This window comes from Kwoniella botswanensis, chromosome 1 (genome assembly GCF_036426115.1).
Source record: "Kwoniella botswanensis chromosome 1, complete sequence".
Lineage (NCBI taxonomy): Eukaryota > Fungi > Basidiomycota > Tremellomycetes > Tremellales > Cryptococcaceae > Kwoniella > Kwoniella botswanensis.
In genome coordinates this window covers 17,778,864-17,804,227 of record NC_088599.1, presented here as the reverse complement: position 1 = coordinate 17,804,227, position 25,364 = coordinate 17,778,864, and the positions used below count along the sequence as shown (strand labels likewise).

Below are 25,364 nucleotides of genomic sequence, written 5' to 3'. Positions count from 1 at the left end.
CATGTTTACATTCATCGGTTCAATCCTTTAACAACTCTACCAACTCTTCTTTCACTTTCCTAGCATCCGCCGTACCTTTACTCAACTTCATAACCTCACCTACCAACCTCATTATGACTTTTTCATTCCCTTTTTTATAATCTGCGACGGACTTAGGTTGGTTGCTTATAGCTTGTTGACATAACATCTTGATATCAATTGATGATTCGTTATTCTCATTGATACTAATTCCTAAATTCGATAATATATCTTGAAGAGTGACATCCTTGCTGGAAGAAGGAGCGGGGGCACAGATGAGATGTTTGATAATTGATTTTCCAGTCGTTCCCGTGATTTTACCATCTTCAATCAACAGGATCATCTCTCGCATCAATGATGACGGTATGAGGGTGCGTGACCAGGGAATGGATAACTTTCCAATTTGACCGAGGAGTTCATGAACGATCCTATGTGGTTGGAAATTCGAAGATTAGAATTGTTTCTGAAAGGGTGGACATGACAACAATAGCAGGGGATAATTGGAGCTAGCAGTTCATTGAAGGAGATCATGAAAAAAAAGATTATATCTCATTTTGGAGAAATACGAAGGAAATATTGGTAAATCACCGATTGGTGTCTGTAGGTGCATTGTATAGACCCAGAGATCATACCTCATCGGGGCAAAAGGCCCAAGCGAAAGAATCGTGAGAAGAGTGTGAATCGAAATGCTCACCAATTCATAGCTTTCTTAGCAATCTTCTTATTCTCCCCAATCACATCCTCATAATACCGTATACCCTCGAACCCATACTCGTCTAATCCGATCAATGTCTCCACATCTCTCTTCTGGACGCCGCACGTATCAGTCAATCGCTTCACAACTTGCCACGGCATTTCTGGTAATTCGGTTCTCAACCTGGAGAGGTACTCCTGAAATACCGTAGAAACCATCAACCCAGTAATTAGTGAATTCTGCAACTTATAATGTGATTAGATAGTCAGGATACGACCAAACTCACGGGATCAATGACAACAGCAGGTAAGTTGGAATCAGGCATATATCTATAATCCATAGCTTCCTCTTTTGACCTCAGAGAGAACGTCTCCAATGTTAATTCGTTCAATCCCCTCGTCTCTTGCTTGATAGGCGTGATGGGTGATGTGAGATAATGTTGTATATGTCGACGTCGCTCTGATTCTACATGATACGATATAGCAAGACATATTAGTCATATCCTTAACAGCCATAAGGTCTGTATGAACTCACCTATAGCAGCTTGTAGGAATCTGACTGAATTGATATTCTTAATTTCGCATCTCGTTCCGAAAGGTGTACCATATCGATGGACGGAGACATTTACGTCTACTCTCAAATTACCCTATATGTCAACAAAGCTCAATCAGCTTCGAATGCTCGACGCTATCGAATGCATCGTGGAGGACCTACCTTCTCCATATCACCATCACCTGATCCTAATCTTCTAAGTAGACCTTGTAATTTCCTTACGAATGCACCAGCTTCTTCTGCTGATCTATATACACGTATCAGTACGAATCAGCTTTGCTCATGACAGATAAGGAAGAGTCATAGCAAGATAGCTGACCTCATGTCTGGTTTAGTAACGATTTCCATCAATCCTGTTCCTGCTCTATTGAGATCGACGAGTGTGTTGTCTCCAACAGTCTGACTTTTAGCTGTATCCTGGAAAACGGTCAAGCAATTAGTCTACCAAAACACCCGGAAAAATCGAAGGGAGTGGTGGTCTTACCTGTTCAATCTGCAATTGATGTATCCCCACATCGAAAGTTCTCTTGACATTGTTCTCGCCTTGAGATATCTGTAATTTACCATTCCTCGCGAGTGGATCTAACCGTGATCAGATCAGCAACTTTTTCGAAAGGGAGCTCGTAGGATGAGCCGAACGAGATGTGCAGTCACTATAATGCTGTGTTATCTGATACGACGCCGGTATATCATGATAGAAGTAATGTTTCCTATCGAATGTTGATCGTCGATTCTGTGGGCGGATAAATCAACATCAGCTTCGAATTTCAATCTCTCGAACTTGGTTTTCCTGACTGACGATTTGACAATTCAGCGCCAGAGCAGTGATCAACGACAATCTGACCGCATGCAGATCAAGGACCTGCCGAGAACTTCTATCAGCTCAAGTCATCCCAGATACATGAAGTTCGCTCACAGGTAAAGTGCCGGGGAAAGCAGCATCATGTAAATTGACGTTTGTATTTGGTACTTCACCGTATGATGTCGAAGCGGCTATCGCGTCGCTAAGGATGAGCGAGTATATTCCAGGTTAATGGTATGCGTTACTACTCACGCGAGAATAACTTTCTACCTGTTTTCAGCTGAGCATGAATCTCCAATCCTATTATCGTCTCCCATTCGTTTTCACCTTCTATCGCCTTGGCTTTGGAAGCATACCTCCTCAAGCTGTAGGAGCACGAAGAGAGGGAGATAGGCCTGGCGAAGCCCCATCTGGATAGTATGATCATCTATGATACATGTGAGGTGCTTTGAGCTGGTTTCAGCAACTATCTATAATTGTAGTATATGTTATCGCTCTTCGTCATCTCTCTTCGACTTCGAAAGACACCTTCGAAAATACCCACGTGGGGGAATATGTTCCACGTCACTACTTTATAGATGTGGAGGTCCAAGATGAATTCGGAAAGAATAGCGTTTTGATACAACCGGTGCGTCGTGAATCATCCGAACATCACCGTCTTATCGGGTATGTGATCCATACAATGGCTAATCAACATACCTGCAAGCGAATACGGCTATAGGACCGGGGCACTGTAACTGCGATGCCATGGTATAGTCACGGGACCAGGTGTGCCTGTGCCGTAAAAGAACAAGAACACAGATCGCGATGATCAAAGGTCGAGTGAATGAAGGTCCTTCTCGGATTGAATCGAGGGGAAACTGCCGCTGTGCATTTGGCGATTTCTGCGATTTGCGGATAAAATGATAAAAATCAACCTAATCGTTTGATTCCGTCTTAGTCATATATAGTGGTTATGTAATCATCCCTTAGCCGCTTTTTCCTAATCCTACCGTGACCCTGAATATCGATGATATCAACATTCCTCAAACTAAGCTGACATTCCTTATCCGTTTGATCGTTCTCCTTCTGCACTCGTCGCTCTGCGAGTTTTTTTCTCTCCTCTGACTGTTATCCAGTAGAAGAGGCTTAACCACCATTGAAAAGAGGTTCATCATTAGGGTCTGACCCTTTCTATACCACTACTTGTACAAATTATGTGATGATTTATAACAAATCCGGAAGTACATAAGCGGCCATCATTACAAATTGACCTATGCATGTTGTAGACATAAATATCGAGATGACCGACGAAGGCAAGGGGGATGCATTGATATATTCTTTCATCTCAAACATAACAACTATCACTCATCTACCTACCAGTCGAATTCATAAACGTTCTTCTTGTTCCCTCTCTCTATTTCTCTTTTACCAAGCCAAAGCAACGTATCTCATAGAGCGGATAGGCTAGAGCTAGAGAGCTAGAGCCTTGTTTGATTTTCCCACTCCAAGTTACCAAGTTGATAGCTGAGAGGGAACGATAATAGCCGAGTGCCAAAAGTAAAATTACCAAAAAAAGATCCCCATCCAAAACGAGTGTACGATGTCGACCGGTTCAATAATCCGCTCACTTCCGAAGGTCCAGCACTCGCACTCTTTCCCAGCTTCCACCATATATAACAACCTACTTCGATCATCATCTGCATCTCTTCCTTTCAGTTCATCAACCCTCAGCAACATCAAGAACACGCATACATACAACACAAACAACCTCTCCAAAAGAAACTTTACTACATCACATAAAAACATGTCGACCTTACAAGGATTCAGCATTCCCTCCACCCAAGTCGCCGCGGTCGTACCAGCCATTGGATCCGATCTTGAAATCAGAGAACAACATCCCGTCAAACAGGCTAAAGATCTCAAGCCAGGAGAATGTCTCGTCCACATCTCTCATACAGGTGTATGTCATACCGACTTACATGCCAAGCAGGGTGATTGGCCAGTCAAACCTATGAACCCATTGATCGGTGGTCACGAAGGTGTAGGTACCATCGTAGCTATCGGTGACAACACACCCAACTCCCCCGTCAAACTGGGTGATAGAGTAGGTATCAAGTGGATGGCAGATTCTTGTCTGAATTGTGAATTCTGTAGAAGAGGTTTCGAAATGAGTAAGTATCGTAGTTCACCGGTGTCGCTGTCGCTGCCGTTAGGGATTAAGCATGTTATTCCCACGCTAGTTCAGTCAACTGACGTAATACTTCACACCATTTAGACTGTCCCAACGTAAAACTCTCCGGATATACCGTCGATGGCACTTTCTCCGAATACGTCGTCTCGTACACCAACCACGTTACCCCCATCCCTAAAGAGCTTGACTCTGCTGGGGCTGCCTCCATCTTATGTGCCGGTGTGACCACCTACAAAGGGTTGAAGGTGTCCAACACCAAAGTAGGTGATTGGGTGGCTCTTCCAGGTGCTGGTGGTGGCTTAGGTCATTTGGCCGTTCAATAGTGAGTGGTTTTTCTTCCAGCACTCTACACCTCTACACTCTATGCACAACTTACTGATACTTTCCTACGCACAGTGCCAAAGCAGCTGGTCTCAAAGTCGTCGCTATCGATACCGGAGCCGCCAAAGAGAAGATGGTCAAATCCCTCGGTGCCGACGCCTGGGTAGATTTCAAAACTTCTAAAGACCTCGTCGCCGATATCAAGGCGGCTACCGATGGACTTGGACCTCACGCCGCTCTAGTCACTGCCGCTCACAAATCAGGATACACCCAGGCTATTCAGTACCTGAGGGAAGGTGGTACATTAGTCGTTGTCGGTATGCCAGATGCTGAGATGGGTGCCAACCCCTTCTGGACCGTATTCAAATCGATTAGAATCCAAGGTTCTTACGTCGGTACGAGACAAGATGCCGTTGAGGCTTTGGACATTGCCGCCGCAGGTAAAGTAAAGGTTATATTTGAACAAAAACAACTCAAGGACCTCAAAGAGTAAGTTATACATTCTTGTAACTCACTTGAATTCAAAATACACTGTTGCTGATCCCTCCGGACTTGTGTCGCAGCGTTTACGAAGATCTCGAAGCTGGTAAGATTGCCGGTCGAATCGTCCTTGAAGTATCCAAAGAATAGATCAATCAAATGTTCAGCGATTGAAAAAAAAGTTGTAAAAATGGATAGTAGTCAGTTTCGTTTTTAGATAGTGGTGTTTTCAACGATTTTGGGAGTCGATAAGAAGATGTAAAATGAATAAGACGTTTTTTTGCCTAGAAGATACAGATAAATTAAGAGAATGCATTGTTATATGTGAATGATTTAAATGATGAACAATCCAAAGTTACAGTTATGAGAAGAAGAAACAGAACACACAGTCTGCACATCTGGGTATGTATATATATATATATCCTCAATAGGATGAGGATCGTATGATCAACGGAAATGAAGTGTGGGGACCGAACGGGTACTCGGACCCAAAGAACATCAAAGTCCTCCTCATGTGTTGACTATAGAACGTGCAATCTTACCAGATCGTTGAGGTCCTCTAATAATTGCCAGCGATTGACGGTATGGTGCAACTAGACCCGACAGGGGTGCTGCTTCTCACCAATCTAGGAAACGAAGGGGCAGGTTGGACGGTTCAATCAGAATGGAGTATGGCGTATCATTGCCGGTGAATGATGGTTGATTGTCAGCCGTTGAGGCATGTTGCATCCTGTTTTGTAATTGTACTATTACTTCTATATACTGTATACTGTATATTGTATATGCTATCTGATCTATATATGCAATTGGTAAAGAGGAAAAAGTAAGAATGTACAAGATGATGGATGGATGCAATGTATGAACGAAGAAAGATGATTGTTGAAATTCCCAAGAAACAGAAAACCTAATTATAAAGTAATGACAAAATGAATTGATAGGTATGGGTATATGAATGTATAAACGAGATTGTTACTTTTAGAACAATCCCTCGATATCACCTGTATCGGGGTTCAAGTCAATATCGTAGAATCCAGGTCGTGTAGTCAAACCAGGCATAGTCGACATATCTCCCACAAGGGGGTAAACGAATGATGCACCTGCACTCAATCGGACATTCCTAATTGGTAATGTAAATCCAGTAGGTACACCTTTCTTCGATGGATCGTCCGAGAGCGAAAGGGCAGTCTTGGCCATACAGATTGGTAATCCACCATAACCCTGTTTCTCATATCTAGCAACTTCTTCTTCAGCTTCGGGAGATAATGAAATTCCATCAGCACCGTACATCTCTTTTGCGATGATTTCGATCTTGGCTTTGAGGGGTTGGTTGAGGTCGTAGAGGAATTTGAAAGTAGATGGCTCAGAACATGCGTCGATGACTGCTTTCGCAAGTTCAACAGCACCTTCACCACCTTTAGCCCAATGGTTGGCAGGTACAGCGTAATCTGCTCCGGCATTAAGAGCGAATTTCTGAACCAACTCCATCTCAGCTGGTGTATCGTTGCTATATGTTCGATTCAGCATCAGCTCATATACCATGTCGTTAAGAGAAAAAGTTACTCGTTACTCACGTGAATTGGTTAATGGCGACAACAACTTTCAAACCGAATTTCTTTGCGTTCTCAATATGTTTACCCAAGTTTGCGCATCCCTTTTCTAACAATTCCAAATTCTCTTGAGTGTAAACTACATCAAGAGGTTTACCAGGAGTGACAGCTGGACCACCACCGTGCATCTTTAATGCTCGAATGGTAGCGACAAGCACCACAGCGTTGGGTGAAAGTCCTGAAACTCGAGTTTTGATATTGCAGAACTTCTCCATACCGATATCAGCACCGAAACCAGCTTCAGTGATGACATAACCGTTTCTTGCAGCGTCGTCACCTTGTTCGATACCCGCCAATTTCAGGGCGATCCTATCGGCAATGATCGACGAGTTACCATGAGCGATATTGGCGAATGGTCCAGCATGAACAAAGACTGGTGTACCTTCCAAAGTTTGCATGATGGTAGGTTTGATGGCGTCTTTCATCAGCACCGCCATGGCACCTGCACAACCGATATCCTCGGCTGTAATGGGTTCACCAGCTTTACTGGAAGCTACTACCATTCGACCGAGTCGAGCTCGCATATCGGCAAGATCTTTACTCAAAGCGAGAACTGCCATACATTCAGAGGCGACAGCAATATCAAAAGCGGTCTTTCTTTCAAGACCTTTCTCAGTGGGTGCTTGACCAACAGTGATTTGTCGGAGGTATCGATCATTGGTATCTAACACACGGTTCCAGGTGAGGGTAGCAGGGTCGATATCGAGTCGAGCAAATCTAGCAGCTTCCTCTTCGGTCAATTCGTTAGGGTCAGTCTTGTTGACACCTTGTTTGTGAAGTCGAGCAAGCATGGGTTTCGAGAATGTTCTGACACCTTTCTTGGCGGGACATAATCTGTTGAAGAGACCTTTGTCGGATTGGGTGGCTTCATGGAACATCCTCGCGTCGATAGCAGCAGCGAGCAAGTTGTTGGCAGCAGTGACAGCGTGAATATCACCAGTCAAGTGAAGGTTGAATTCGGTCATGGGGATAACTTGAGAGTAACCACCACCGGCAGCACCACCTTTAACACCGAATGTGGGACCTTGAGAAGGTTGTCTAACACATGCGATAGCAGTTTTGTGCAAGTGAGCACCGAGGGCTTGAGCAAGACCGATGGTAGTGGTTGATTTACCTTCACCGAGAGGAGTGGGGGTAATACCAGCGACCACAATGTATTTACCATCGAGTCTATCCTTGAGTCTATCAAGAACGCTAAGTTCGATCTTAGCTTTGTATCTGCCGTAAGATTCAACTTCATCAGGGTGAACACCGATCTCCTCAGCGATGAGAGCGACGGGTTTAGGAGTTTGAGCAACGGCGATTTCGATATCTGATGGGACCTTCTCTTTGATTTCGAGGGGGAGAGGGGTGAGTTGCTTGGCTCGTCTTGACTCCCAGGCTTTCTTGGCAGCTTGGAAGGTGTTATTCATGAGCATGGCAACGGTCATTGGACCGACACCTCCGGGAACAGGGGTGATGTAAGAAGCGACTTTGGCAGCTGATTCGAAGTGTACGTCACCGACCAATCGTTGACCTGATTTCTTGGTTGAGTCGGGAATGTAGTTGGTACCGACGTCAATGACGATAGCACCGGGTTTAAGCCGATCGCCTTTGACGAATTCAGCTTGACCGATAGCAGCTACGAGGACATCGGCGGTTCCAATGATCTGTTCGAGGTTCTTGGTTCGAGAGTGACATTGAGTAACGGTAGCGTCCTTCTTCCTGAGTAGAGCGCATACGGGAGTACCGACAATATCTGATCTACCGAGAACGACGACGTTGGAACCTTTCAAGTCGAATCCGGTCGATTCAATGAGCTTAATAGCTCCAGCTGGAGTACATGGGACGAAGTGAGGTTCACCGATTCTTGAGGAAAGAAGACCAATATTTTCAGGGTGGAATCCATCAACATCTTTGCTAACATCTACTGAATCGACGACAGCCTTCTCTTCGGTTTTACCGGCACCTTCAAGAGGGAGTTGAACTAGGATACCAGATACTTTCTCATCTTGGTTGGCCTTTTGAACAGCTTCCAACACTCTCTTGACACCTGTACCGGCAGATGCACCTGATTCGGCATCGGAGGGGATTTGAATATGTTCAACGGACATGCCGCTTTCCTCGGCAGCCTTGAGCTTCATTCGAATGTAAGTGGATGAAGCTGGACTGGAACCGAGTTGGAAGATGACGAGGTGAGGAGCATGGAAAGTAGGGTTGGTAGATTGCAGTTGAGAGATGGATTCAGAGATTGATTGTCGTACTTGCCTACAAATGGATCAGTCACATGTTGCATAGGATGAAGTGGTATCTTAAGAGGGTTGACTCACTTGGCAATAGCATTACCATCAATGATCTTTGCCTTACCGGCTTCACCCATTTCCACGTCTGACATTTTTGATTTCTGCAACCTGGCTGATAAGGAGAGATTCCTAGTTGGGATATAAATCGAGGTAGAAGAACTAGCTGAAAGTCTAATCGATGAAAGATTGACTTTTGATGTCTGTATTGAGGATAGTCTACCGATTGAGGAGGAAGACGTTGTGAGTGGTCTTGATCTAAGATGAAGATGACCGATTGACCGTGCGATTCGCATTAGGTGTAGACTAAGCACGAGGCTTTTTTTTGGGTAAAAGGAGGAAAAAGAAGAAAAGGAAAGAGGAAAATGTAATTTATCTATATATACACAATACACAACACCGACACACAGGGTAGGGAATCGGGAGGACTGGGTGGTGCTGAATGGACAGGCTAAGGACTGATATCGGCGTCTATGAGCTCTAACTGAGAGAGAGTCGTTATCGTGATGCGATTGTGATTGTTGGAAAAGGATGGATGGTGTTTTCCAACAATCTTAAAATGTTTTCCAATTTTCAGCTGAAAAAGTTTCGTCCTGATAAGCGGTGACCTCCGCCAGTCGAAATCAAACTCCATTTTCGGTAGTTTTATGATCTGATCACATTTCAGGTACAGGGCTATCTTGACAGTGGTGGAAAATTGGAAAATAAATAAATCAAGCCCGTCAAGAAGCTCGAGGCGTTCTTCTCATTCGTTTGTTGAGGCAGTCGTGCATCGCCAGGCGTGATTGCTTCGAGCGCAAGCGCATGGCAGAGATAGCTCACGTAGCCTGTGCTGGATGTCGTTAAACATTGAGGAAGCGTACTTGCAGGTATTATCAGTACGGGCATGAGGCTCGTTCCCTGAGCGACTGCAGAAAATCCTGGATACGCCCAGTTTCTAGCTGCGCCGGCTAGAATGCATGGTGTCGGTCCTACATCATAGGTCATCTATGATGTCTACTCTGCGGTACACTATCTGGACTAGATGAAGGTGCTTGCTGAGTTTGAAAATGGGAGCGAGAGTCGTCCAAGGAGAGCGTTAAATACTGTATCACATCCCAATTGTGGCGGAGCTTCGGCGTTCGAATTCAAATTCAACTTGCTACCCACCTGCTTGTCCTTTGTCGGCCTTATCTCCCCCTCTAGCAGACCATCCATCATATGACAATGTGACCTCTCCGAATTCATTCAGTGACGATAAGACTTACCTGGCCGATTATAGGATGCTTTTCCAGTTGTCTTTGTGTTTGACAATTGCCTGGGCAGTTCTTTTCAGCTCATTATCAAGCTGAGTTGCTTGGAAAATTCCTTGTGGCAGGTCGATATACATTACAAGATGATACACAGTGACCAATCGGACATCTTTTGTACCTTATCGACGATATCCCAGATAAGGTGTTCTGTTTTGGAGGTAATGGACTGATCATATAATTTATATCCCGCCCTGAGTTGAGATAAGCTTATCAACACGAATTGAAGTGTTGTACTTGCACTTATAGTGACTAGAATGACTATATAAGTACCACTCGGTCCATAACACTTTCGATTATCCACATCTATCTGTCCATCATACTTTCATCGAATACCTCACAGTCTGTTCCACACCATGTCATTCAACATCGCCACCAAATTACCTTCCAACCTCACCCAATCCCTTAAATCCCTTCCACTTAAATCACTAGGCATATCCACTCTTTCCACTCGACCCTATCCTCAATCATATTGGACAAGGACGAAAGACGGGCTCACCTCCATTAAGAAGGTCCGAGATGTCTTAACTGAGGAAGAATACTTATTGGTCTGTTCAACAGATAGAAAAGGGTTTTTCAAGATGTCAGACACCGATCATTTGTCCGTTATACCCACAAATGGACCAATCAATGAACGTTCATCCAGGAAGAGTATCACCACAAAGGTCGATAAAGCCAATTGTATTTCACTTTCGAATGATGAGGTATTTAGGATTAATGATAGACCCTTGGTCACTCAGGAGGGTACCTACTATTGTGCCAAGCCTCTATCGTTCAACAAAACTACTAGTATCGAGGCTCAGGGACAACAGAGATCATGTATCATTGATTCGCTGAAGAGTAAAGGATTAGGTATAGGTGATTGTCTAGGGTTGAATATCCTTATTCGTGATCATCAAGATCTCTTAGACGGGAATACCGAACTGAATGGTGAAGGCGGGAAACAAGTGGAATTCCGATCTTTGTACTCTTTGTTACCTTCACACGGACACGGATCAACTGATACTCAATTGACTCCGAGCTCGGCTTTCGTGGATGACGAGATAAACCATGTATCATGGTATGATCCTACACTTATCAGAAAACTTCCTGAGGATTCGGAAATGTATACGGTAGGTGCCATTTCGATGGATGAAGTACTAGGTAATCTCGATAAGTAGTTCTTACAATCCCGTGTATAATATCAGTTAGAACTCAGTATCTTGTGATTCTTATCGATAAGAGGAAAAAACCAAAGTAAATACACCATGCAATATATCTATCTATATGAACGTCCATATCAGACGATAATAACATAACTACTAGAAAAACTCATATCCTCAACCCCCTTGTGTCAATCTAATCATTCTTCTTATCTTCTACTTCTACCACTTTGTCTTCCTTCACTTCCACCCATCCCCATTTCCTAGTCAACGCACCTTGCATCAACCCGAAAAACACAGCCATAACCGTGCTACTCATGATAATCACATTATAAGGCATCGAGAAATCCGGTGTGGGTATATCCAATAATAATCTATTGGTGTATATCCTCTTTCTTCCTGTCCTTCTACTATCCTCGATTGAAGATCCGGTAGAGTGTTCAGGAACGGTATCAAGTAAAGTCAATATACTTGAAGATAATTCTATACCCCTTTCTGCATCTGGTCGATGTTCGGTATACTTCAATGTCAATTTGGTGAACGGGATTTTCAATATCAATTTCGATCGAGCAGGGATAGTGAGTGAGAAATGTAGAGTTGTGGTTGATATCTTAGGTGGAGTAGAAGGGTTGTACGATGAGTTTTCCAGTAGATCGGCTACAGTGTACAAAATCAAGTTAGGTCTTCATCATGCAACGAGATATATATGGCAAGTGTCATTACTCACGTCTTTTTTTATTATCGACGAATAGCTCTATCTCACTCATCCAACCTTTTACCCACCAAGGCCAAATTTCCGAATAGATCGCTCTTCTCTCTAGATCATCATTGTTCATTATGGTAATCTGGAAAGTCCCGTCTGATGCTAATTTATCTACGACTGTTCTTGATACAGAGATACCTGGAAGAAGTATGTTATGTGCTGAAATATCGTCAGAAGATATGCAAGAACATTGCCAAACAGATGAAGCAGTCTTAGATTGTTAGACTTACCATAATGGAATTCTGTCTCGCCATCCCACCAAAAATCAATATCCTTCCCTACCAAATTCGCATCCATCAAATCCCACTTAATAACATTCCTTATTTGTCCATCTATACATTCTTCCCTCTCTTGCCCATTCGGCTTAGCCCTTAAGTTATCATCGCGAGGAGAATCCTTGATCAATCTCAATACTGAAGATTGAGCTTCGGGAAACGTTCTAGGTAATTTCTTCTTGAATATCTTTTCTATTGAGAAATTCCTAGATTTATCATCATTGTTGTTATTGCGTTTGTTATTCTCTGGTATTAACGGTAATACACCTTCCCACCATCCTTTCCATCTTCCCTGTGGATGCGTAGAAGATGGCATGAGTATTTCGATTCCTTCAGATTGAGATTCCCAACTGAATATTATACCTGGCTGAGATAATAATAATGATATTCCGGATAAACCCTTGGATGGGAGAAGGGATAGGAATGGAGTTAAGTTTTCGGTACAGAGATGAGATTCAGGATGAGAAAGGAGGAAGTGCGTTGTGTCTAGAGGATATTGAGATGTCAGCGTTGTAGTATTGGAAAGCAAGGGATATCCATGCCTTCCAGCTATTTTTCGTTAAATGATAGTTCACCAGCTACCGAGGGAGCTTCGCGTATCAGCAGAAGATTGACACTCACTCTCTACGAACCTCTTCTGAGGATATATCCCTCCAAAATCTCTGACTATATCACCTACATCTTTCGTTCCCAACCCAGCGCAGAACAGTCCCCCGAGAGCATTAGTCACTGCATTCCATCTCTCTTCTGTATTACCACTATCCATCAACCACCCGCGTATTTCACCTCCTCCCCCTGACGAGTCGTAGTTCATCAGTCCAGCTGAAGAAGAGCGTGTGGAATCCCATCCCGACGTGAAAGATATCGTCAACTCTGAGACGTTGTTTGCCTCTAGGGGAAGTAGTAATGAAGGCGGGGTTAGGGAATGATGCGATTGTGCTGAATCATCTTGATATCAGCTGTATCATCCAATAATTACGGAGTGAAAACAAGAAGATGAAGAGAAGTAATACGCTACGTACGTGTGGAAGATTGTATCTTGGGAGAAGAGAATATCGTCTCGAATTGGAAGAGCACGGACATCCGACCGTCAGGTAATGGGTGGAGTGTCAACGATTCGGAGAATGTGTCATCGGTGCCATGTTGGATGGCTACTGCGGTGTATATCGGAGCGAGTAGGAGAAGTCTTAGTGAGCTGAGAAGCATCATGCGCTGTGAGGGTGGTTCTAAGTACAGCTAAGAGATGGGAGGTTCAGTATGTAGTATACACGTAGAGCGAGTACCTAATGGATGTCCTCCACCTTGACTCCTTTGGCGATGGTCATTTTTTCGGGAGGTGGGTTTATCCGAATTTATCCCAAAACAGTCGCAGGACCCGTCCCCTTGACTTTCGACAATAACTTCAAGGATGAAAGAGGGAGATCATCAACGTTTAGCAAGACTTGAAAGTATCCTTGAGCAAAGCCACAAGACTCATACTCAAGCTACTGCCGCTTCACCGTTCCGAATCAGCAAGGACCAGTCGATTCTATCGCACTCATCGAACCATCGATCAATATGTCATTCCTCTTTCGAACATCCTTACGAGTGGCCGCCTCCTCTACCCCATCTTCATCTCGACTAACCCTCCCAGCTCTATCCATCGCTATACGTCACAACTCCACCATCCCCACTTCCTCTTCCTCGGGTGAATCTTCCCCACCTAAATCAGGCGAACTTTTCTCACCTCATTCTTCTTCTTCGTCGTCGAATAGTAAAAATCTATTCCAATCAAATGGATTCTCCAAATTGAAATTCGACCCAATCTCATCTTCGGCAAGTGAAGGAAAGGGACAAGGAGAAGATAGTGATGGAGAAGCATGGTGGAGACAATTAAGTAAAAATGCCAAAACAGGTTTCCCCACTACTCCCTCGACAGGTCGATCGATAGTTGTATCTAGAGGTGGAGATTTTCAAACTTCTTATAAGAGATTACAAGGTTTACTCAGACAGAGTAATTTGAAGAAGGAATTGAGATTACAGGAATATCATGAGAAGCCTTCTGTGAGGAGAAGGAGGTTAATTAGTGAGAGACATAGAAGGAGGTTCAAGGAGATGGTAAGTTTTGCTTTTTCTATAATTCTAAATTAGCTTTAGAAAAGGAGGTAGAGATGGACGCTGATTGTGATCATGGTGTTTAGGTACGAACAAAAGTACAACAAGTAGTATCGATGAGGAATAGAGGATAGGTTGCTATATGGAATTGGATCATATGCATGGATATTATACCTTTGATATGTTAGATGAGTTAGATGAGATGACCTCCCAATATGTCACTAATTTGCATATACATCAACGCCTACACGCAACTTAGCTATGATTTCATTTGTACAACAGGTAAAAATAGTTTGTGATACCGTACAACCATCGGCAAAAAAGCAAGGAACTAAAAGATATGCCTTCATCCTTCGAAAATCACAATCACAACCACATCCACAAATGTGATTCCTGATTCCTGTTTCTTCTCCCTATTCATCCCTCAACTTGATCCTCCCCATATCAACATCCCTCTGATCACCCCTCTTCTCCGTTCTCCGTCTTTTATCAATCTCATAAGCTTTAAACGTCTCCTGTGCATCCTCACTTATCCTCCAGCTATCCACCGGTAAACCAACTTTCTTCAATTCATCTTTCCAAAGTGGTAAAGTAGGTTCCCAAAGTGGATGTACATTGGTGGGGTCGACAGGACAAGCCCATACGTTCCTATCTACCTCTCCGTGGACCGAAGGTTGTTCCGAACCCTCTTTCATAGCTGGTGAGATATCTACAAAGGACAATACGTCTGAATGATCGTCACAGAATTGTTTGATAAGCGTGTTGAAGCGGTTGGTCATTCCCACTCGTACAGGGAGGGTACATAATGGTGGATCGTGAGCTAATAATTCCAATACTGGAGTTTTGGTAGAATTTTCTGCTTTGCCTTGTGATGTGGGTAATGGTAATGGTAATGGTGAAAGAGAATGTACAGATGAATACATTGTATCCATTGAATTGGCCGTACGTTGAGATTCGAATAAGGTCGACGCGTGAGAGGAGGTCGACGAAGAGAATGAAGAAGTGGATTTGGGTGAATTGGGAATTACCACATCCGATGTATTATCCGACAGAGATAAAGTAGATACTCCAACTTCTAAATCTTCATCAGGTAATTTGCTGGTTCTGGGTGTAGGTGAAAGTGATAATCTTCTAGATAGATTTTGATTTTTGGCCCATGGTGTTCTCGAACCATTCTCTTTCTCTTTCTCCTCGGAAGAATCTTTGTTCCTCCTTTCCATTGCTCTTTGGGCTTTTGAGTGATCCTCTTCCAACCTCTCGACGTATTTCTCAGGTATCCTAGGTAAGAGTTCATCTTCCACCAGAGGAGGTAGAGCAGCAGCGATAAGCACCTTAGATACCGGTGTTCTTCGTCTTATTCCACTTCGTCCGGATGAAGATTCCTGATTTTGTTCCAATAGACGTTCTTTGATTCGTTTACCGATTGGACCATTGACAATTTCCCTTTCTAACCAACTTTTATAAGCCTTCACGACGCTTTCTACGAATAATTCTGGTCCCAATGCGGGTCCTTTAGCGGACGTCTCGGTAGCTGTGGCAAGTACGTTGGAGGGTCTTCTAGAATGTGAATGATGTTGAGTCGAATCTTCGTCAGCTTCATCTTCTTCGGAGTCGACGGTATCGTTTTCATGTGAGTGCGATTTATTGTGAGGAGAGTTTGCGGTTGAGGGGAACGATAAGTGAGATATGGGTTTATTTGCTAATTGCCATAGGTAATTTATCTGCAAGTCGACCTACAGTCAGATCGACAGTCAGCTCGACCCCGGAATCAACGCATGGCAGTGAGCTCACATTACCAAAGATCAACATCACCCATCTACCTTGAGAAGGCATATACGCATAAGGCGGAGGAGCCAAAAGACCATTAATGATTGGTAATAATTCTTTGGAAACTTGCTTGATTGAATTGGGGTTATTCAAACCCTAAATTCACAGCAAGTTATCGTCAGCTCAGCTCGAGTATTCGATGTACTTTGGTGTGTGTAAAGGATACTTACCTTTGCTGAAGATCCTTTAAAGGTTTGTACCCTCACACTATCATCTCTTAACAATTTAAATGGTCCGACGAAGCTATCTCCGTATACGTATAAAGATGGACTTGAGGAATATCCAATGCCGTTGGATGATGATGATGATGATTGAGATTGTCCAGAAGTGAAAGTATTCCCATAATGACTGTTGTTGCCATTGTACCCTTTCGCATTGGGTGATGCGATGTTATTGTAATGATTCCTACCTGGATGGCTTGACGATGGAGAGGAAGTATGGGACCATGGTGATCTTGATGCATAGTCACTTGATCTATTTGGAGCAGAAGAGTATGGTCGACTGGAAGAAGGTGGAGTGGCTGGTTGGTTGTTCGAACTTCTTGAGGGAGACGAGGTCGAAGAGGACGATGGGTTGGATCTGTTTCGTAAATGAGGTGGGACGTATACACGTTTTGAAGAAGGTGCGGTTGAAGTTGAGGTCATGATTGGACGATGTGCTATATCATCCGTGTGCTCGCTTGCTCGTATATCGTTATGTATGAGAGAGAGGATGGTTTGAAGAATGAAGATGTCAGAGTGAGATGGTGGTGACCAATCCGTCCGTGCTTGCTTGTGATTTTAGGTTGTCCGAGGATGATGGATTCCTTTTGGGTATCATTAATTCGCCACCCTGGCCAGCTGCCTGATTTTTGCTTCCGCTGGAAGCAGTTCTTAAACAGGGTGTCCATTCAAAGTAATAGGACAACCGTGTTATTGAGGAAAGCCAAAGGACGCGTTGAATGAACCATTGATGCATGCATGCATGTTCGAAATGTCAACAACAGACACAACATTTTGATCGCTAGACCACGATCTTTATCATAACATATACCAGGCTCTGGCACATCAGAGATAGACCCATCGAGAAGAGGTAGTGGTCAATATCGGCGTCAATAGGGTCGCATAGGAAAGGAAGGGCCTTATCGATAACATGGACGGAGAACCACCTCAGGAAGAAGATTTCTCTCAAATCCCTCTTGTGGAGAGGAGTCAGCATAAGGTGAGTGATCTCGAAATATCACCATATAAGAATTGTCTCGATTTCTTGGAGATTCTTGCTGACAATGTCGTTATTGCAGAACTGGAAAGCTAGATTATCAGCTTATACTGATGTCATAGCGAAATCAGCTAAAACAGCTTCCGATACTGATCCTTTCTTCAGACCTTTCCTAGCGGATGGTGGTCTACTGTGAGTCAGCTGGTTCTTGTGCAAGTGATGTAAGTCTAGCTGACCACCCATAATGCTCCCTTGCGTCGATTGCTATTGGCAGGAAGAAGTGGTGTTTAGATTCCAATGTAGTAGCCCAAGAGAAAGGGATAGAAGCTGTATTATCGATCGTACAGTATAGCGGAGAGACAAGTGCAAAGTGAGCTGCCAGTTTCCCTTCCAACTGCACTTCAGCTCATGACTCTATGTAATACATAGGATACGGCCGGATGTCGTCCCTGCCATAGTCGACAAGGCATTGGGGTCTGCCCGAGCGGGCACGAAGAAGAAGGGAATAGACCTATGTGCTATGTTTGTTGAAGTTGAGAACGGTGGAGAGGGAGTGATAGTGAGCTTATGTTCTCGTGCATGACAGATGCAGCTTACTGATCGGAGATTGTACATTTGATAGGAGGACGTCATGGTCGGTCTGAATGCCAAATTACCAAAAGCTGTTGCTGGTTCAGTGACATGCATAAGGGAGATAATAGAGTTAGTTCAACAGCCATATTCATTCTGCATCCATATACTCATCGCATATCTTGTATTTCTATCAGAGCATTCGGTACACAGACGTTAGGTAATATCAAACCACTCCTCAAATCGCTATCTAAGATATTCGGACATTCAGATAAGAACGTACGAGCCGAAGGAACGTCACTCACATTGGTATTATACACATATCTTGGACCGGCTTTACTCCCAGCTTTAGCGGATCTCAAACCAGTTCAAATGACCGAGTTGCAGAAATCGTTTGATTCAATGGATGCAGATGGCAAAGGAGCGGGGACAGGTAAACCCACAAGGTATACTAGGAAGGTTCAAAGGGATCGAGAAGTTGCTGAGGCCTCTGGTGGAAATGATGAAGAAGCTGGAGAAGGTGAAGAAGAAGTCGCGGCACCTCCTATAGATCCGAAATCGCTCTTGGATCCAGTCAATGTTCTGGCTTTGTTCCCTTCCGATCTAATGGATAGATTAGCTTCAACAAAATGGAAAGATCGTCTGGAGTCTCTTGAAGAATGCACCAAAGTTCTGGTCCAACCTCAAAATGCCAGCATATCAGATTCAAACGTGGATTCGTATGGTCCCCTAGCCCAGATATTGGGTACGAAATGCAAATCCGATGCGAATGTAAATGTGGTGATAGAAGCTTCAAAAGTGATTGAAGGTATCGCTCGAGGAATGGGAAAACCTTTTGGTCGATTTAGGAGTGTTATCATGCCTGGTGTGATGGATAGACTGAAAGAGAGGAAAGCGAATGTGACGGATGCTTTGGGTAAAGCGTTAGATGCTATCTTTTCAACCGTGAGTGCTGTGGTATTCCTTCCTCTCAACGACCGATTATTGTACTGATTCTTTCCCTTTCTTATGTAGACGTCATTCTCAGATATAGTTGAAGATGTTCTCAATAATCTGAAATCGAAAAATCCACAGGTGAAAGAAGGTACATTGAAGTTCCTCCTTCGTTCACTTCAGACGACAACAGAAGCACCGGGTAAAGACCAGATTAAACCCATTGCGGAAACATTAGTAGCGTTGTTGGGAGATGGTGCAGAACCGGTACGGACCAATGCAGCAGAATGCTTAGGTACCATGATGAAGATACTGGGAGAAAGAGTGTTTAACCCTTTCATTGAGGGTGTAGGAGAATTACAGATGGCCAAAGTGAAAGATGCTTTCGGAAGAGCGGAGATCAAATACAGAGCTGGAGGTGCTGCTAAGCCTACAGCTAAGGCACCTGGTACTGCCAAGCCTCCGGCAACGGTCAAAAAGGTAAGTAAAGACGTTCTTATCACACCCTGTCCCATTCACTCATGCATTCTGTAGGGACCTCCCAAACCTGTGGCTTCTGGATCACCTCCCATCAAATCATCCGGAAAGTTCAATACAGATGAATTGCTGGATGATTTCTCTGCTCCTCCTGCGAGAGCACCACCTGCTCGATTCGCTAAACCTGGAGTGAGCATTTCATTCCTTTTTTTCCGTTCACCTCATGCTGACATGGGTATTAGGCCGCAAAACCCGCACCATCAGCGCCTGTACCACCTTCTTCACCCAAACCACCATCAACATCCACCATTAAGCGACCACCACCATCAGCTGCCGCAGGACCATCGAAACCTGCCGCGAAACCTTCTGTCAAGCCCGCACCAACAGCATCTTCTAAAGCTGGTCCTTCGAAGACCTTGGCTACATCACCCTCTGAACCTGTCAGATACCGTTATTCGCCTGAGGAAGCCGCTGCTATAGCATCAGATGTCATACCGTCTGATTATCATACCAAATTGGCGGATGGAGCTTGGAAGGTTAGATTGGAAGCTGCTGAAGAGATGGTTAAATGGGTTGGCGAAGAGGACGGCGGAGAGAAGGTGGATAGCGAAGTGATGATGAGGTTCTTGGGTAAGACGCCTGGTTGGGGTGAAAAGAATTTCCAGGTGAGTCTACTATTTTGTTGAGTGAGACGTGCATGAGCTAAATCGACGGCCACTGCTATAGGTCTCAGGAAAGCTGTATCAGGTCATGGGACTGATGGCTGAGAAATCACCATCTTTCGGAAAACCCGCTGCTGCTTTGGTAATCGGACACTTGACGGACAAATTGGGTGATATGAAACTGAAGAAACCTGCTGGAGATACCTTGACCACGTTTGCCGAAAAGACTTCCTTAGCTTTTGTACTTGCTCAAGGTAAGCTTACCGATAGCAGTATCGTTCACACAGCTTGAGCTGATCATACCTTTCGGTTTAGGGTACGAACCTATGACGAAGCAGAAAGCTCCTAAAGCTCAGGCTGACGCATTGACATGGATCAAGCAGCAATTGATCGATTTTGGAATTGCCGGAATACCTTTAAGGGATTTGATCGGATTCGTAAAGAATGCTCTTGGATCTCCTAATGCGTTGGTGAGGAAAAGTGCAACTGAGGTTTTGGTCACAATCAGAATAGCAGTAGGAGCAGGTCAGTTTGTTCTCGCAGCCTTGCGTCGGAAATCCAACTGACGACTTGTCTTGGGACGAATCAGATATATCCGGATTCTTGGAAGACTTGAATCCGCAGTTATTGAACACTATAAATTCGGAATTCGACAAAGTATCTTCGTCGACGCCGCCCGAACCAAGCAAGAGTCAAGCCGATCTACAGGAATCGTCTCAGTCTGCTGCTGGCGGAGCAGGCAAAGGAGGCAGAGGTGGAGCCGATCCATTGGACGATTTGATACCCAGACAAGATCTCGATAAGCTGGTGGCTTCTACTTCGGTAATACAGGACTCGAAGAGCGATGCCTGGAAGACCAGGAAGGAAGCTTTCGAAGCTCTCAATGCAGTGTTGGAGATCAAGAGTAATAATAGGTTAAAACCGAATATGGGTAAGTTGAGATCCTTCGCTAGTGGCAGCGAGAAGCTCACAATCACCTTCGGTAGGCGAAATTGGCGGAGTACTCAAAAAAGCAATGGCGGATACCAACTTATCGGTTAAGATGCTAGCGCTTGGCGTTATCTCCAAGGTCGCTACCGGTATGGGTCAACCCTTTGAAAAATACCTCAAATTGCTAGTAGCACCCGTTGCTAGTGTTTGTGCAGATCAGAAGGCACCCACTCGAGCGGCAGCCTTGGCTACTTTGACTGCTATGGCCGATGCTACTGGAGGATTAGATCATATGTACACTGGTCTCGGAGCGAGTTTAGAATCTACCAACCCGGTTCTTAGAGCCACAGTGCTCGGATGGCTTGCTGCCCGTGTCAAAGAAGAACCGCCTTCCCCCAACGCTGACCTGTCACCACTCGCGGGTCCAATCATCACTTGTCTCGAAGATCGAAATGGAGATGTCAGAAAGGGAGCCACTGCAGTCCTACCGTTCGTTGTTGCCAGCGCAGGATTCGACTATGTCATGGACCAAACATCAAAACTTAAACCTGCTTCCAAAGCTACTATCGTCCCGCTCATCAACAACGCTCGATCGAACGCCCCTACATCCTCCTCAGCACCTGCCAGTAAAGGCCCTGCACCTAGCGCGGCTTCCTCAAGGGGAGTGGCTACTCCAGCCGCATCAAGAGTAGCCAAATCTTCAGCAGGTCTACGTTCGGCACCTGGATCTCCTGCTCCTTCAACTGTCCCTTCCCTGCCGAAACCTTCAGCTGTTCCCGCTCGGTCCATGGCTATGAAAGCTTTATCGTCCGTTCCTTCTTCCAGGCCTATGTCATCACTCTCCCAAGGTGATGATAGACCTTCCGGTCTACCAAAATCTCGTATGGCTTTGCCTCGACCTGCATCCTCTGCTTCCCACACGCCATCAATAGCATCTTCTACTCCACCTAACGCCAAAACCACCCCTTTCTTACACAACGATTCTGCTCCCCGTACAACTCGTCTGAAGAGAGACGCTACCAGGTGGGTCTTGGATCCTTCGCCCAAAGCGTCATCCGATCTCAGTGAATATCTTCAGCATCAAATGGAACCTCAGATATCACCTGAATTGTTCTCCCTGCTGTTCAGTAAAGATCACAGAGCAGAAGAAGATTACATGGCGGGTTTATCGATAATATCCGATTTCTACGATGTCACAGCTGCTTCGACCTTCAATTTAGAAGAAGATGAATTACAAGGTATACAGTTAGCAAATGTTGATCTGGCATTGAAGTATGCTGCACTGAAGTTATTGGGAAATAACACGCAGTTGGCGAATCGATGTTTAGAATCAATGAGCAATATAGTAGAGTTGATGCCTAGGTATAATGAGAGGTTCTCTGACGCAGAGGCAAAATTATTCGTACCTGCTCTTGTATTTAAGGTAAGCTAAAATTCGCTTTGCAAGAATGACTTAGCTGACATGAGTTTCAAATAGCTTGGAGATGCCAAATTCGGACCTAAACTCGCACCGATATTTGAATCACTCGATAAAGTCATTGCTGGATCTCAGGTCGTGGCATTACTAGTACAATATGGTTTGGAAGATAAATCCGCGGGTAAAACGTGCAAGAATGAATCGCTCGCACTCATTGAAAAGGCCTATAAGAAACGAGGATCGATCTTGAGAACGAGGGAAGACAGAGGATTCTACGAGACTATCGCCAGGTGTATAAGTGATAGTGGAACGAGGAATGCTGCTTTGAGCGTGATGGCGTGAGTGCAAGAGCTTTTGGATGTTTTGATATTCGGCTGACATGAATGCAATCATACAGTTTGCTACAGCTGCAAGGTGAATCGAAGAGTCTGGCAGTAGTTGTCGATTCGATGCCTCAATCGTCAAAGGACATGCTCGCCAATCGAAGGTCGACGATGGCCGCTAGTCGATCTGGTATTCCAAACCCTCTTGTGGCCAAAGTATCATCAGACTCGATACCGGAAGGTTCACCCCGATTGAAACGTCCTACCGGCCTTGCGACTCCTTGTGTAAATCAGCTACCTCGGGAAACCGCCGCTGATTCACCAAGAGCAACCGTATCACCCGCTTCGAGATTACCTAGGTCTGCCACCGGTTCTCCATCTCACCATCGGACTATCCCCACTCCCTCTGGGATGCCGAGACCAGGCGGTATTCCACCACGTGCGCAGATACCGTCAGCAGCGACATCTCGACTGGCGAGACCAGCAGGCGATGTGTTTGGAGCTCCCAACGGTCGATCTGCAGCATTGCAACCTTTGGCTAGACCACCCCCACCTCGGTCCAGTGGACCGGACGTCATCAAAGCCATCAACGAAATACGGCATGATGATCTCGATAGATGCGTTGACGCCTTGAAGATCATACAGCATATGTTAACTACGACACCCGAACTGTTCATCGACAACGTCGAAACTCTTTCGGATACATTGATGGACGAGATGGAATTTGCGTTCACACCACCTGAGAACCTTCACGAACCTAAGTACTTCAGAGTGGTCAAGCATCTCATCCAGAGTTTCTCGGGCTTATCATCCAACCAAGATCTAATGAAGAGATTATCTTACAGTCAACTATACAGCGTATTGAACTGTTTATCACTACGGTTAGTCCAGGCTGATAAATTAGGAGGAAACATTCAGGACATGTCAAGATTCTTCAACTTGGTCTTAGTCCAATGTCTATCTACCCCTGATAGACTATTGGTATTCAAAGTGATGTTTAAATTACTCTTAGATCTCACGCAGGACTTCTCAACAGAAAGGATCAAACCTGATAACGAACGTGCCAATCACCCTGATTTGGTGATCAAATGTTTATGGAAGAGATGTAAGATCCTAGATGATGATTTCAGGTCAAACAGATTGAAACCTGGTCCATTGCTTGCTGTGTTGGAAGAGTTTCTTCAAGGTGTTGGACCATCGGAATATAGGAGACGAGCCGCTGAGGGGATCGCTTTGGGTGATATGCCGCTGAGAACTGTTAAGACGATCATACAGAAGATGCTTGGTGAGTGAAGCTCCTTCTCATGCTCGCATGGTCACTATCTTGATCAATTCTGTCGGAACGGAATGCTGACTATGTCAATGCAACAGTATACACCCAAGAAGCTGGATTGGAAGTGTATGATATACTTCTCAACCAATTTGGAGATGAGGCCGCTTCGACTATCGTATACACCTATGTTTTCAGATTAGGTTAGTTTGGATATGTACACCAAGGAAGGGTTCAGCTGACCTTTAAATGCCATTCGGTATTGATAGCCGGAAGAGAGAGTGCCAAACCAGTGAAAACACCTTTAGTGCCTGTATCTGAACATGATCGACCTACCTCAGCTGCCAGTCATAACACGGCTACTTCCTTACGCTCAGAACGACCTGTCTCGTCTTCTACCACGCCAACTCTGGAAAGTGCTCCTGCGGTGGAGCGGGAAGAGACCGAAGCTGAGAGGTTGGTGAAAAATTTGAGGAGTGAGAATCAGGCCAAGGTGAGTGAAACTTCTCGTTTCCTCTGCAAGTATCCGTTAGGAGGAACGAAGGTTGATCTTGACGTCCATACGAACAGAGCTTGGACGGTCTATACGCTTTCATCAAATCTCGACCTGATGCAGAGGACGAGGTCAATGCTGCTATCGCTGCTCACCTTACTCCCACTTTCCAAACATACGTGAGGAGGATGATCGAGCAGAGGAAGAACAATGATAATCCTTGTAAGTGGATTCGTATCAGATACCACATGGCGTTGTTGACGATTGATTTGTTTTTGTTCTTGTATAGCCCCAGCACGTGGAGGAGTGACCTCCCCTATTCGATCACCTTCCCGACCCGAATCGATGCCACCTTCCCTCAAACCTCTATCCAACTCTCATGCACCACCGCGTCCCCGTCAATCGATTGGTGGACCCAGACCCTCAAGTCTAGCTATCAATGTCGATAAGAACTTACCTTTAGATGATCAATTAGCGCAATATAAGAACCTGTTTAGAAATCAAGCTTCGTTGAATCATTCGAATTCAGATAGTCGTGATGGAAGTGCTAGCCCGCCGCCTGCAGATGGAATAGGGAAAGAGAACAAAGTTTTGGATGAGATACAGATACAGCCGAGGGATGGGAATGATGTGACAAGAGCTCCGAGAGCTAGTGATGTAGATTAGTTCATTAATCTCTGAAACTTAGGGTTATTTTGGTTTTTGGATTTTGGTTTTTACTCTTCACTTGAGATTGATTCGTCATGGTTCTCATACTTCCTTCCTTCGATTCTCAT

General features: G+C 44.7%; 8 protein-coding genes across 8 annotated transcripts; 4 read left to right on the top strand and 4 right to left on the bottom strand.

The window, feature by feature from the left end:
• Nucleotides 1-19: 19 nt before the first annotated feature.
• On the bottom strand, nucleotides 20-2,493 carry L199_006729 (aspartyl/glutamyl-tRNA(Asn/Gln) amidotransferase, B subunit; the record flags this gene model as incomplete). The annotated part of the gene is made up of 11 exons (XM_064892427.1): nucleotides 20-446; nucleotides 713-909; nucleotides 999-1,177; nucleotides 1,247-1,358; nucleotides 1,427-1,511; nucleotides 1,584-1,681; nucleotides 1,749-1,846; nucleotides 1,919-1,997; nucleotides 2,064-2,126; nucleotides 2,181-2,257; nucleotides 2,319-2,493. The coding sequence occupies 11 exons, from the start codon at nucleotides 2,491-2,493 to the stop codon at nucleotides 20-22; spliced, it is 1,590 nt and encodes a 529-aa protein (XP_064748499.1).
• A 1,359-nt stretch (nucleotides 2,494-3,852) lies between these two features.
• L199_006728 (uncharacterized protein) lies at nucleotides 3,853-5,190 on the top strand (the record flags this gene model as incomplete). The annotated part of the gene is made up of 4 exons (XM_064892426.1): nucleotides 3,853-4,219; nucleotides 4,324-4,561; nucleotides 4,636-5,049; nucleotides 5,124-5,190. 4 exons carry the CDS (start codon nucleotides 3,853-3,855, stop codon nucleotides 5,188-5,190), a joined length of 1,086 nt encoding a protein of 361 aa, XP_064748498.1.
• Nucleotides 5,191-6,015: 825 nt separating this feature from the next.
• On the bottom strand, nucleotides 6,016-9,021 carry L199_006727 (uncharacterized protein; the record flags this gene model as incomplete). The annotated part of the gene is made up of 3 exons (XM_064892425.1): nucleotides 6,016-6,544; nucleotides 6,612-8,894; nucleotides 8,957-9,021. 3 exons carry the CDS (start codon nucleotides 9,019-9,021, stop codon nucleotides 6,016-6,018), a joined length of 2,877 nt encoding a protein of 958 aa, XP_064748497.1.
• Nucleotides 9,022-10,571: 1,550 nt separating this feature from the next.
• Nucleotides 10,572-11,375, top strand: L199_006726 (uncharacterized protein; the record flags this gene model as incomplete). The annotated part of the gene is made up of 1 exon (XM_064892424.1): nucleotides 10,572-11,375. The coding sequence occupies one exon, from the start codon at nucleotides 10,572-10,574 to the stop codon at nucleotides 11,373-11,375; it is 804 nt and encodes a 267-aa protein (XP_064748496.1).
• Nucleotides 11,376-11,553: 178 nt separating this feature from the next.
• L199_006725 (uncharacterized protein) lies at nucleotides 11,554-13,601 on the bottom strand (the record flags this gene model as incomplete). Its single annotated transcript, XM_064892423.1, has 5 exons — nucleotides 11,554-12,014; nucleotides 12,085-12,279; nucleotides 12,351-12,881; nucleotides 13,017-13,334; nucleotides 13,418-13,601. The coding sequence occupies 5 exons, from the start codon at nucleotides 13,599-13,601 to the stop codon at nucleotides 11,554-11,556; spliced, it is 1,689 nt and encodes a 562-aa protein (XP_064748495.1).
• A 351-nt stretch (nucleotides 13,602-13,952) lies between these two features.
• L199_006724 (ribosomal protein S21) lies at nucleotides 13,953-14,623 on the top strand (the record flags this gene model as incomplete). Its single annotated transcript, XM_064892422.1, has 2 exons — nucleotides 13,953-14,492; nucleotides 14,576-14,623. 2 exons carry the CDS (start codon nucleotides 13,953-13,955, stop codon nucleotides 14,621-14,623), a joined length of 588 nt encoding a protein of 195 aa, XP_064748494.1.
• A 279-nt stretch (nucleotides 14,624-14,902) lies between these two features.
• L199_006723 (uncharacterized protein) lies at nucleotides 14,903-16,960 on the bottom strand (the record flags this gene model as incomplete). Its single annotated transcript, XM_064892421.1, has 3 exons — nucleotides 14,903-16,222; nucleotides 16,281-16,412; nucleotides 16,487-16,960. 3 exons carry the CDS (start codon nucleotides 16,958-16,960, stop codon nucleotides 14,903-14,905), a joined length of 1,926 nt encoding a protein of 641 aa, XP_064748493.1.
• A 487-nt stretch (nucleotides 16,961-17,447) lies between these two features.
• L199_006722 (uncharacterized protein) lies at nucleotides 17,448-25,254 on the top strand (the record flags this gene model as incomplete). Its single annotated transcript, XM_064892420.1, has 19 exons — nucleotides 17,448-17,516; nucleotides 17,596-17,705; nucleotides 17,788-17,883; nucleotides 17,943-18,072; nucleotides 18,136-18,215; nucleotides 18,281-19,028; nucleotides 19,098-19,496; nucleotides 19,551-19,682; nucleotides 19,736-20,158; nucleotides 20,220-20,409; nucleotides 20,471-20,680; nucleotides 20,745-21,086; nucleotides 21,142-22,508; nucleotides 22,563-22,840; nucleotides 22,900-24,110; nucleotides 24,197-24,298; nucleotides 24,365-24,588; nucleotides 24,666-24,810; nucleotides 24,878-25,254. The coding sequence occupies 19 exons, from the start codon at nucleotides 17,448-17,450 to the stop codon at nucleotides 25,252-25,254; spliced, it is 6,633 nt and encodes a 2,210-aa protein (XP_064748492.1).
• Nucleotides 25,255-25,364: the final 110 nt, after the last annotated feature.